This window comes from Colobus angolensis, unplaced genomic scaffold (genome assembly GCF_000951035.1).
Source record: "Colobus angolensis palliatus isolate OR3802 unplaced genomic scaffold, Cang.pa_1.0 Scaffold67, whole genome shotgun sequence".
Taxonomy (NCBI): Eukaryota; Metazoa; Chordata; class Mammalia; order Primates; family Cercopithecidae; genus Colobus; species Colobus angolensis.
Genome location: NW_012120376.1, coordinates 7423675 through 7436626, shown reverse-complemented (window position 1 = coordinate 7436626; position 12952 = coordinate 7423675). Strand labels below are relative to the sequence as shown.

Here is a 12952-nt window from a genome sequence, read left to right as displayed (position 1 = left end):
GCCAGGATGGTCTCGATCTCCTGACCTCGTGATCCGCCCGTCTCGGCCTCCCAAAGTGCTGGGATTACAGGCTTGAGCCACCGTGCCCGGCCTTCAGGTGCTATTTTTAAGTGCTAATGGTTTTTATTTCTGAGGATTCCTTCCTCCCTCCCTGTTGAATCTGCCTGGCATTCTATAGGGCCCTAAAGATAAGGATGCTAGGAAAAGGGGAAATGAAAGAAGAAACAGAACATGTTGCAACTAACCTTATCAATAGGTTCAATAAGAAAGTCATTGAACAGATACCACTGCTGGTGAGTAACGCCCTATGGAAATACAAAGAAAGCCTGTGGCGATACAAAGTGATGGCTAGACCACTGTCTCAGACTCAAGGACAGATCTGGGACTCACTGTGGCCATCCCAGGAGTGTTTCTGCCCTCTATAACCTCACTCACCTCCTTGCGCTGGTGGTAGGTCTCTCCAACTTTGATGTGAGCCACCAGGCTGCCCCCTGTGCGTGAGTCCAGGATGTGTACCACAGTAGCCATCAGGTCATACACATAGACACCATGCTCCTCCTCTGCCCTGGCTGGGCCCCACTGTGAGGGGGGTACCCAGGCTGCTAAGCTAAGTTTAAGGATGGGGAAGGGAGGGGAATGGGGACAGAGGACAGGGAGTTGGGGGTATAGGGGATGGGGTACCAGGGTAGGTTATCTCCATCCTAGCCCATCTAAGACCCCAACACTGAACTGAGTGACCACAGAAAATCCCCTAACAGGTAAATACTAGGCCTTATTCTCTTCCTTTTCCCTCTGCTAGGTTTCACCTTCCCCTGCCCTCCTTTACCTTCTGCCCCACCTTCTCTCCCTTATTCCCTTTCCTCTTCCCGGTTTTTCAACAACCTGCATCTCATCCCCATCAGTCCAATTGCAAACATCCAGCCCTTTGTTCTTGGTCATCTTCATGCGAATGGAGAAAGGAAGCCAGATGTTCTTCAACTCCTCAATGGAGGGACATACCAGCACACCCTCTGGACTCCCTAGTTCCTTCCTATCAGGTCAGAAGAATTGGAAATTTGTTCTGAAAGAGATCTTGACAAGAGGAGCCACTGGACAATTCAATCATTTGACAACTCCCAAGACAGCACCTACCAATCAGCCAAAGCAAACTCCTTATTCTTGGAGATTTCCCCACCATGTTTCTTTACTGCCATCTTGAAGGCAACCTGAACACAAAAGAAAAACATCCAGTTCTTCAGGAACATAATCATGTATGGAGGTCAGAACAGGGATAAAATGAAAAATTATTCCTGAAGCCCTGTTTCTAGTCTGAGTCCTTACCTCAGCCTGCATTCTCCAGAAATCAGCCTCTTTTGAGCTGTTCACCTCACAATTGATGACGAGAATATCTGGCAGATGGCGGATGTTGCGGGTCTGAATCTGAGAGGAAAAAACAAACAAGGAATGGCAGGGAATGTACAGGAAAAGAAGTCTGGACAGGGACCTGGGTCTGTGTCCTCAAACTGGGATTCCTCACTCCACCAGAGATCCCTGGATGGCAGTGCTGACAGAGCCAGCCCCACATGGGATGGTGCTGAATCTCCATGGCAGGACCAGGACTCTAGTCCAGTCCAACAGTCCACTCACCGTGGGCTGGTACTTTTCACAGTTGTCACACCAGGCCTGTGTATTCTGGTCCAGGCAGATGCTTTGCTTCAGCACCTGAGCAAAGTCATAGTTCTTCCCAATTTTATCTGAGGGAAAATTAGATGCTTTACTCCTGGTTCTCCCCTCTACCCACAGTGAGCCCCCAACACCGTCTCCCTGATATTACAGGACATTTTGGGGAGCCTTCCCAACAGAGCTGAAGGGTACACCACTGTTGCTACCATCAGGGTAGGAGAGTGTGAAAAGCAGGGTGGATGAGGCTCGCACGGTCTCACTGCCACAGCGGCAGAGGCTGCAGTTCTCCATCTCACAGCTGAAGAGCTGCCCAATAACAGAGTCCCCCGATGAGCAAAAGCTGCTAAGAATGGAGAGGATGATATATGCACATTGAGGAAGTTAGGAGACCCTTTAAATCACAGAGGGGCCTGTCATGATGGCTTTAACTATTTCTATCCTAATTTCATACCTGCCTCCAGCACCTCGATAAGCCTGTGGTACTTCCAGCTCCTGCATATCTTGATGCAGTTGAGTGAGAATGAAGCGATTCCACCTCTGAATGAGCCTGGCCAGATTGCCCTTGCCTGAAGCCTCATCTGAGTCAGCCAGGATCAGACCAAGGGCTGAGGCCTCAGGAATAGTACGGAATGCCCGAAGAAAATTACTGCCCTGGAAATGTGTTGGTGGAAAGGGGTTATTTTCTCTTTTGTGTCCACCTTCCTTCCCCTTCCATTTTAAGTGTCTCAGGTCTCCAGGTACTGACCTGGCAAGGGTCACCACGAGAGAGGTCCAACATGTGAAAGAGGAAGCCCAGCTCACATGCCAGACAGAACTCCTTCTGGCAAAGGTGGTTTTGAATTAGACAGCGTACAGGCTCCAGGAAATAGAGCACCTGGAGGGAAAAGCAGAACTGATGTAGGAAACTGGCCTGGGGGTGAGGAGAAATATGAAGGTTAAGTGAGCTGGTGGAAAATACACAGCAGGAGTCCACCGAAGCAGTGAGTCCACCAAACCAGTGGAGCTCACAGGAGACTTGAAAGTTGTAGAGGCAAGAAAGAATTGTAGAGGAGACCATGGTAAAGTGAGCATGGCTGAGGATACCTGGAAAGAGCAGGGTCGAGTGGCCATAGGGAAGAAGGAAAGCAGTAGGCACGTTCAAGTTGTAGGAATACCCAACCCTTACCTGGATCATGCAGTTACAGTAGGCATTGGGGATGTGGGGCTCTAATCCAGCAAACAAGGTCTTATTGTAGTGTTTGAAGTCAAAGTCCTCCAGCCCTAGCTTGGAATATTTGATGGTCACCTAAGGCAGAAATAGTCTGAGCAAGACAAGGATATCCTCAGAGTCCCCAAATCTTTCCAGTAGCCATAGCCTTTCCTAGAACCTTCCTCCTGGCTCCAGGGTGGTAGTTGAAGGCCTCCTGACTGAGTCCTTCAATCCTTTCTCATATGACTTCCTTCCCAGGGTACCTTTCCTCACATCCCACAGGCCCTGATGTCCCCCAGCACCTTGCGGTATTTCTTAGAAACCATGTGGAGATGTGGCTCCTCTTCTCGTCCTACTGGTGACTCAGTGACCTGGCTGAAGCTGTCAAATTCACTGTCTGACTCCTTGAGTCTGTAAGGTATCTAGGGATTTTAAGAAGAGGTAACCTTGTTGGATGTCTTGTCATCTTTGGCTTCACCCTCATTTATCCCAACATTGAAACAGCCACCAAGTCCTGAACCTTCTACATTCATAGCATTCTCAGCATCTACTGCTTCCTTTCTATTTCCACTGCCAACACTCTGCTTCAGCACAGCTGGAAAACTGTGATGGCATCCACACTGGTCTCCCTATATGCACTCTGTCCAGCACACCACTACCAAATTAACCCTCGTAGAACGCTGCTTTCTGTGTATTACTTCCTCTATTATAAACTGGTGTTCAAAGCTTCACAATCTGGCCACTTCTAACTTTAATCTCTCACTACATCCCAATACCAACATCTACTCCGGCCAGACTGGTATACTCATATAGTCCCCCTCAGATATGTGTTTTGCATGTATGCCTCTTGAGACCTTTGCTAACACTCTTCTCTCATCTTGGATATTCTCCTCTGTTACTACCTACTTAACTTATATCCCACCTTTCCAGCTTAATACCCAGCTCTTTCATTACACCTTCCTTGGTCACTTTAGCCCGGAGTAACATTTTCTCTCCAAACAGCTCCGGCACTAAATGCTTATGACATTCCTTCAGCATTTAACAACAGAACATAATGTCTGATATGGCTATGTCTTCTCTTCACCAACCAAATACTAAATTTCCTAACAGCAAGGACCCTAGCTTCTCTATCTTTGAATCCTCCTAACACCTAGCATAGTTCCATCAATTCGGTAGGTTACTAACAGGATCTAAAAACAAAAGAAAGACTAGTAAAGGAAAAAGACAGGAGAAACTTCAGTAGGCTGGAGTGGGGGCTGATCCTCCACTCTGAACACACCTGATTGCGCAGCTTGGTGCGAGGATTGGGTGCGTAGCCAATGAAGCCCACCTTCTTCATGGTGCGCAGAATCTCTGCATCCACAGGTGGTGCTCGCCTACAATCCAGTATAGTTCTAGGACTTAAATGGTTGTGGTGTACACAGATCCACTCCCCAATCCCCAAGGGTCCAGAGAAAAAGAAAATACTGAAGGTAGGCAAAAATCAGGAAAGTAGTAGAATAATAACAAGGCTAGCAGAGAATTCTGGTATCTTGGCCCTTTCCCCATCCCTCCCACCTTTTGACCCAGAGGTAGGGTACAACCTGGGAGCTGGAGCAGAGTTGGCAGCAGGCCAGTCAGAGAGAAGTGTGTCAGTGGTGAGTGGGACAGGGATGAGGGAAAGAGGCAGCAGGTCCTGGCTCCAGTCCAGAGGAGGCAGTGAGTCCACGAGACATGGCAAAGCAAACTCAGTCTCACGGGAGTAGGGGTTGAAGGAAGGCTCCGGGGAATCAGTCCAGAGGTGCACACAGCCCTCAGAATCCCCAAAGGCCAGGGCCTGCTTGCTGGCTGACACGTCAAATGTCATTAGCAGAGGCCCCACAGGATTCACATGAAAGATATCTGCTGGGTTGGCTAGGCCTGTGGGTTCACAGAACTGGCACTGCCCTACAAAGGAGGAAGAAACCCACTGAGCTCTAGAAAGTGAAAGAGAGCCATACTCTTATGCCCTTCCAATCCTCTTCCCGATTTCAGGACAAGATGGGCCCCAAATCCATGCCTAGAGGCAGAATGTCACCTCATGCCTTCCATAACCCACAGATGGTTTGCTACTCAGCAAAGAGTAATTCTACAGTTACTTTGCCTACTTTACCTTTTTCCATGTTCCTCACATTCAAGAAAATAAAAGCTCTAATCTCTGGCCAAACCCAAGTAAAACCCTGGGACCCTGATGAAAGGTTACTTCTTTTCCCAACAAAGAAGTTTCTGGATGAGTATTCGTTCAGGTTCTAGCTCTCCTTTGCTCATTGATCCCTCCTACCCAATCCCATATGCCCTTCATACCTGACTGAGAGATGATAGCAAGACGAGAAGTATATGTAGGAATGAAGCGCAAGAAGGCAGGATCCACATGTACTTGAAGTGGTGTGATGGCACGCATCATGCGCAAATCATACACCTTGAGGAAACGGTCGCAGGCCAGGCCAGTGAGGCGGCTGGAGAAGCCGCAGGCAGCTAGCAGGTTGCCATGCACATCAAAATCTGAAAGACTTCCTGAGAAGGCATCAAACTCATGTTCCACCTTAAAAGTACGGAGATCTCTCAGGGAAACCTAAAAAAAATAAAAAATAAATTCAGTTATCTGCAAATTCCGTTATCAGGAAAAATAACTGCCACCTACCTAACCCAGTGGGGTCCCTACCAAAGGAACTAGGGCTTTAGGATAGGGAAACTTAAAGCACAGAAAAGGCAAACAGAGAAGCTCAGAGCTGGAAGGCGCTTCGAGGAGACTTCATTATCATAGAAAACATCAAGCTGCAAAATAATCTCATAGTAGAACATCACTGAGTAGGAAGTGAATTCACTCCACTCATCCCTCATCTCCAATCCAGTTACACCCCAGAGTTCAGGGAAAGCAGATCCCAATCAGGTATCTAGTGAAACAGGGTCCTACAGTGGGAAGAGAAATGGAACTTGGCCACCTTGCCAGACGTGTGGCCGCAGAAGAAGAAGCGATTTGTCTGTCTCATGATGGTGACTCCAGGCGTCTCTACTGCATACTGGAGAGGGAAGCAGGAAAAACCAGCGAGAAGAATGATTTTTCCCACAGACCAAGGGAACAGAAAGGTCATACCCACATCTCAGGCACATTACCAGCCCAAGCATACCCTGTCCCCTCAACCACCTCAGACCCTGCATAGGTCTTTCTTGCTCCAGGCTTGTACCTTCTGAGTCTCCTGGACAGTGTTAAGATCAATCTCTAGTATGTGATTCTGCAGCCCACCAACGAGTAGAGTGCTGCTGTCAGTCAGTAGGAGACTGTGCATATCCTCATTCTCATCTAGCCTATGGGGAGAGGAAAGGCTAAGGGGCCCAGGCCTTACAAGCTGCCAATCCCTTAGCCTTCCCACCCTATGAGGCATCCTCGTTCCCAGTCCAGAGCTGAGAAGCCACTTACAGGTAATCAAATATAATGAGGCCCCCACGGGCCATGTACTTGAGATTGTTCTTGGTGAGAAAAAGGATACCGTTCTCCAGGCTCTGGATCTGCCGAATATCATCACTGCCATTTACTTGAAAGGATGAGTAGCGCTCCAAGGCTGGGCCAAAAAATGAAGTGGCATGGCCCTATAGAAGACAAAGACAACAGAGACACTGAGGGTGGAGGGGCAAGGGCCATCCTACGGCCAGGTCAGGGACTGAACATGGCTCAGCCTTGATCCTTTCTTGCTTGGTCTTTGTGACCAGGAGCAACTGAGGCAAAAGGCTAGGAACCAGTCAATCTTAGTGATAAAGACACTGATAATACTGTCTTATGTTTGTTTAATGTGTTACACACAGTATTTTTGTAAACTCTACCTCATTTTATCCTCACAATGACCCTGCTGAATAGGTAATGGCTCACTTGGTTAGAACAGTATATAGAAAGTCAGGGACATAGTCCAATTCTCTACTGGCCAGCTGACATTCTTATGTTTCACATCTGGGAGGATGTGCATAGGTTATATGCAAATACTATATCATTTTCTATAAGGGATTTAGGCATCCTTGAATTTTGGTATCTGGTATCTTTGGATCCTGGAACCAATCCCACATGGATATCAAGAAGATGACGGTAACTACTAAACCTCCTTAAATATCCCGTCATAACCTCAAGCTCATGACATCCTAAATTAAATTCACCATTTTTATTTCATTTCAATTTTTCTTACTGTATTCTCTATGGTACCAAGATCTCCCTAGTTGACCAAGCCATATATCTGACAGTCAAGTCCTATTTATTTTTTCCCTAACCACTAGATAACCAAGGATTTTAAAAAGTTTTTATTTATGTATTAATTTTTGAGATGGAGTTTCACTCTTGTTGCCCAGGCTGGAGTGTAATGGCACGATCTCGGCTCACTGCAACCTCTGCCTCCCGGGATTAAGCAATTCTCCTGCCTCAGTCTCCCAAGTAGCTAGGATTACAGACACGGCGCCACCATGTCTAGCTAATTTTTTGTATTTTTAGTAGAAAGGGGGTTTCACCATGTTGGCCAGGCTGGCTTCAAAATCCTGACCTCAGGTGATCCACCTGCCTCGGCCTCCCAAAATGCTGGGATTACAGGTGTGAGTCACCGCACCTGGCCTATTTTGCTTTCTAAATATTTCCTAAATCTGAGGCTGGGCGCCGTGGCTCATGCTGTAATCCCAGCACTTTGGGATGCCGAGGCAGGTGGATCACTTGAGGCCAGGAGTTTGAAACCAGCCTGGCCAACATGGTGAAACCCCATCTCTACTGAAAATACAAAAATTAGCTGGGCATGGTGGTGCACACCTGTAGTCCCAGCTACTCGGGAGGCTGAGGCATGAGGATTACTTGAACCTGGGAGGCAGAGGTTGCAGTGAGCTGAGATGGCACCACTATACTCCAACCTGGGCAACAGAGTGAGAATCTGTCTTAAATAAATAAATAAATAAAATAAAATAAAAAGCCCTTCAGTGGCCTGAAGGTTCAAGTCCAAGGTCCAAGCTATTTTAACATGGCATATGAAGTTCTCTAGAATGTTCCTTCCCAAGGTATTTGCATGGTTCCTTCCCTCCGTTCTAGAGGGCCTAGAATAGTAAAGGAGAGGCACAAGGATGAGTTAGAGGCATGGGGCTCTGCCTCCTTGTTCCCCTTTTTGGTGCTGCATTCAAGTCTCTATTCAAATGTTACTTTATCAGAGAGAACTCCTGACCAACTATCTAAAGTAGCAACATTGTTTCTAAAAGAGCCATTAGGAAAAAAGATTAAAATTAAAACACTACAAAACCAAACAAAATAGCAACCTTTCCCACCCTTCATTACCTCAACCCCCTTACTCAACTGTATTTCTCTTTTAATAGAGATGGGGTCTTGCTATGTTGCCCAGGCTGGTCTTGAACTTTTGGGTTCAACCAACCCTCCCACCTTGGCTTATCAAAGTGCCAGAATTACAGGTGCCACTGTGCCTGGCCTCACTGTCTTTTTCTTTTTCTTTTTTTCTGAGATGGAGTCTTGCTCTGTCACCCAGGCAGGAGTGCAGTGGTGCAATCTCAGCTCACTGCAACCTCTGCCTCCCAGGTTCAAGCAATTCTGCCTCAGCCTCCCAAGTAGCTGGGATTACAGGTGCCCGTCCCCATACCCAGCTAATTTTTGTATTTTCAGTAGAGATGGGGTTTCACCATGTTTGGCCAGGTTGGTCTTGAACTCGTGACCTCAGGTGATGCGCCTGTTTTGGCCTCCCTAAGTGCTGGGATTACAGGTGTGAGCCACCATGCCCAGCCAGTATTTTTCTTAAGAGGACTAATCAACACCTGAATGTATTGTAATGTTTTCCTGTTTACTTGCTTATTTCAAACCTAGACCTTAGAGCAAGGTCTGACACCTAGTATATGGCTCAAAAAACACTGGTTGAATGAATAAATGTCTACCTCCTCCAGTCCGGTAAATCCTAATTGCTTGTAGTTCCTCAATTTTATACTCACCAAGCTTTTTATATCTTTGGAATCTTTGCTTATCCTATGCTAAGACAGCCTTTTCCCATCTTTTTCATCTGATTTCTACTCATCTTTCAAGACTCAATTCAGGGGTTACATCCTTCTGGATGCCCTGACTATCCTCCATCCTGTCCAGTGTCCAGTACAGATTTTCACACTGGCGCTTAGTACCGTGAAATTATCTGTTTTTGTATATGTTTTTTAGTTCACTGTCCTGTAAACTCCTTGAGGGCAAGGATTATGTTTTATTTAGCTTTATTCACAGTGCCTAGCATAGCAGTAGACACTGCCTACTAAACTGAATGAATCACACACACAAAATTCATCCCTTCTAATGGAAAAACAATTCATGACCTAAGAAGTCAATTAGTAAACAAAGGACAGCATAGTATTTCTTTTTTTTTCTCTTTTTTTGAGACGGAGTCTCGCTCTGTCACCCAGGCTGGAGTGCAGTGGTGTGATCTTGGCTCACTGCAACCTCTGCCTCCTGGGTTCAAGCGATTTTCCTGCCTCAGCCTCCTGAGAAGCTGGGACTACAGGCACCCGCCACCACGCCCAGTTAATTTTTTGTATTTTTACTAGAAACAGGGTTTCACCGTGTCAGCCAGGATGGTCTCGATCTCCTGACCTCGTGATCCGCCTGCCTCGGCCTCCCAAAGTGCTGGGATTACAGATGTGAGCCACCGCGCCCGGCCAAACAGCAGAGTATTTCTTACAAAGCCTTTGGGCACCATAGCATATTGGCAATACGGATACAGATATTAAAAAATTAAGATTGATAACTGCTCTGAGAGGATTAAAATCAGCCAGAGAAGACAAAATGATTCAATATAAGATATGCAGAATCATACATTAAATATTCTATAATAATAAAAATAGAAAACAGAGGTGGGGCAATAGCAAGAGAGATTAGATTTGGATGGCTACAGACTAAGTGATGAATACAACTATCAATATAAATCAAAACACTGGATGGGCAACTGTGACAAAAGCAGGATGCTGGCCAGGCGCCATGGCTCACACCTGTAACCCCAGCACTTTGGCAGCCCTATGCAGGAGGACCATTTGAGTTCAGGAGTTTGAGACAAGCCTGGGCAACAGAGTAAGACTAAACAATTTTTAAAAAATTAGCTGGTTTTGATTGTGCACACCTGTAGTCCCAGCTACTTGAGAGGCTAAAGTGGGAGGATTGTGTGAGCCCAGGAGGTTGACGCTTCAGTGAACTGTCTCATCACTACAACTCAGTACTGGCTATTTGCAAAGCGGCTGTCCTTGGGTTAAGACCAGATAAAGACCTTCAACATCTTTCAACCCTCACAAAGGGGTACAGTTCTTACCCCGTGGCTCCCCACCCACAGCATCTCCTCGTGCAAGTCAAAGTGGGAGACGGAGACAGGTACACCCACTTCAGCCACCACGCTGTGCAATTCAGAGTAGACACCTTCCATTATGTGCACTGATTCCTGGACGGGAAGAGCCTCCAAGGCCACTCCCTCTGGGTCCAGCTCCACATTCTGTAGCAGACTTGGGTTCAGGTGGGCATCCAGGACAGGGTCCAGGGCAGAATGCATGGCTGGGGCATACTCTGCCAGTCCAGGGTCCAGACCCTCAAAGTTCATGATGACGATGGCAGCTTACACCTGTGTCACACCCTCCCTTACCACAGTCCCTTTAAGATGCCTGACCCAACCTTCAGCAAGACAGCACCGGTGGGCCTAGAATGGACATCCTGGCCTGTAAGGGGAAAGAGGTAGCTGAGTCAAGGGTAGGTCCAGGTACTGGTACGTAGGATCTTCTAAGTTATGGGACAGGAGGGAGATGAGGCAGGCACGAGGGATGAGACTGCCAGCCAAAGGAGGAAGCAGGCGGGGGAGGGATGGGCAGTGGGGGTGGAGGTGGTAGAACTGTTGTCCCTATCTCTCCTCCGCTAGGCCCTCTGTACTCTCCACCACCCCATTATCTAACCTAATCCTTGACTTCCCTTTCTTCTCACTTTGGACTGCTCACTTGCCTGATTCAGCCCTGAATCATCAGGTGAAGGGAGCGAGAATTGCAGGGGTTGGCGTTAGGTAGAGGGATCTAACGTGCTTTCTCCCAGAATTGGGGGTGAGGACGGATGGGCTGGACGGTGGGGAGAACGAGAAGTCAGTTTCCCAGAATCCTCTCCAATAGCTACCCAGGATTCCCCAGAGAAAAACAATAATGGCCAGTTACCCACAATTGGGGCGGGGGCAGGGGAAGGTGATGGAAACGGCTAGTTACCCAGAATTCTCTGGGGGAACCAGAGAAATCGGTTATCCAGAATTCTCCCACGGCGGCGGTGAGGAGGGGGATAGGGCAAGGGTCAGATGTGTTCCTGGGATGCTTAGGGGGAATGGGTCATTACCAAGATTTCTCCATGGCGGATATTTTGGAGCGCGTGGAATTACAACGAGTAGGGGGAGCGCAAGCGCTGTCAGCTCCGCGGGAAATTCCAGTTTCCCCAGTTCTCCCCCACGCCTAGGGCCTCAACCTAACCACTACGGCGCCAAGGACCGGACTCCCAGGCGCGCCTTCCAATCAAGAAGGGCTCGGGGCACATTTTAGCCAATCAGAAGGGCTCCGGGCGCATCTAAGCCAATCAGAAGGAGCCAGGTACGGCGACTCCAGGAGAGAGCGTGTGACGCAGGAGCCGGAAAAAGAGGTTACGGGGCGCCGGTGGGACAAACGCAGCCAGACGCCGGACTTGTTACGTGGCGTTAAAAAGTAACTTCTTTTAGTCTTCTTGAACAAAATTACGTCTAGAGTTGGAAACCAAACTTTTATGCTTTCTATAACTTTAGGAACTCTAAAATAAGGGGCACCCAAGGCTAAGCACTAGGAGTCGATGTTGGGTATTCCCGGCGGGACTAGGTCCACCTCCTCTCCCTGCGTTACTCTTGTGTGCCACTCCGCCACCTCTGACCATGTTGCGCCCGAAACTCGCTGGCATTTCCTATCATTTCTAGATATGGGAAAGAAAAAAAGGAAGCGGGAGCCGGATTCCTGACCCAGTCCAAGTGGCTGCATCTTCTACACGCATCCATCTGAAGCTCCCGAATCCGTGGTTGTTCCCTCCCCAGAGACCTCGGTAACATTCCCGGGTAACAGGATGCCCCTGGTTATCAAATTCCCCTAGCTCTTGAGGCTGGCTGGACGTTATCCCTCAGAGGGGGATGAGCCTGGCAAATTGAGACTTTTGTTATTCTGAAGAATTCGTGGGTCCTGTGAACTCTAATTGCTTTGAAATGGGTCCAGGTTGTGAGATGTCTCAACTTTAGCTTAGCTGTTATTACTGTTTCTAAAGGTCACATAAAGGGACTCTGATGGGAGACATTCCTCATGGAGGATTCAATTCTATAACATTTCTCTCTCAATAAAGGCTGGTAAATAGACCTTCATTAAAGGACCCAAGAATTTAAATTTCCAGGACTCAGAGGGGTGGGGTCCTATACCCAGTCAGAGGTCCTAGAGCCTAGACCGAGAGATAAAGACACATGGTCTCTCAAACTGATTTGATCTGACTTTGCAGGTCATTAGATGTAAAATCTCCGAAAAAGGTGGGTGCTGAGAGACCTAGACAGTTCCTACACTTTAAGAAATCTCCATCTTGAGGTCTCGAATTGAGAAAGACTTAACAGACCCATGAGAGTTACAGATCCTAATAACCTGGGCTAAATAATCTATGTCCGCCGGGCTCGGTAGCTCACGCCTGTAATCCTAGCACTGGGAGGCCGAGGCGAGCGGATCACCTGAGGACGGGAGTTCGAGATCAGCCTGACCAACATGGAGAAACCTCGTCTCCACCTAAAATACAAAATTAGCTGGGCCTGATGGCGGGAGCCTGTAATCCCAGTTACTTGGGAGGCTGAGGCAGGAGAATCCCTTGAACCCGGGAGGGGGAGGGTGCAGCAAGCCGAGATGGCACCATTGCACTCCAGCCTGGTCAATAAGAGCGAAACTCCGTCTCGAAAAAAGAAAAGAAAAAAGGATACTGTGAGGAGACACAAGAGCATCCATGACATAGATTATTTAGCTCAGCTGTTATTACTGTTTCTAATACAGTAATATTAGATCGTGATCCACCCGCCTCGGCCTCCCAAA

General features: G+C 47.8%; 1 protein-coding gene across 1 annotated transcript in view; it reads right to left on the bottom strand.

Annotated features, from left to right (window-relative positions):
* PAN2 (PAN2 poly(A) specific ribonuclease subunit) overlaps positions 1-11408 on the bottom strand; it is a 19696-nt gene extending 8288 nt beyond the window's left edge. The window contains 19 exon segments of the mRNA XM_011926113.1: positions 246-305; positions 436-579; positions 883-1030; positions 1132-1205; positions 1321-1419; positions 1627-1733; positions 1869-2005; positions 2114-2313; positions 2408-2536; positions 2828-2947; positions 3154-3273; positions 4131-4227; positions 4435-4777; positions 5174-5441; positions 5812-5889; positions 6055-6175; positions 6288-6457; positions 10168-10564; positions 11217-11408. Coding sequence (XP_011781503.1) covers positions 246-305; positions 436-579; positions 883-1030; positions 1132-1205; positions 1321-1419; positions 1627-1733; positions 1869-2005; positions 2114-2313; positions 2408-2536; positions 2828-2947; positions 3154-3273; positions 4131-4227; positions 4435-4777; positions 5174-5441; positions 5812-5889; positions 6055-6175; positions 6288-6457; positions 10168-10449 — 2697 coding nt within the window. The 5' untranslated portion in view covers positions 10450-10564; positions 11217-11408.
* Between the last annotated feature and the right edge of the window lie 1544 nt (positions 11409-12952).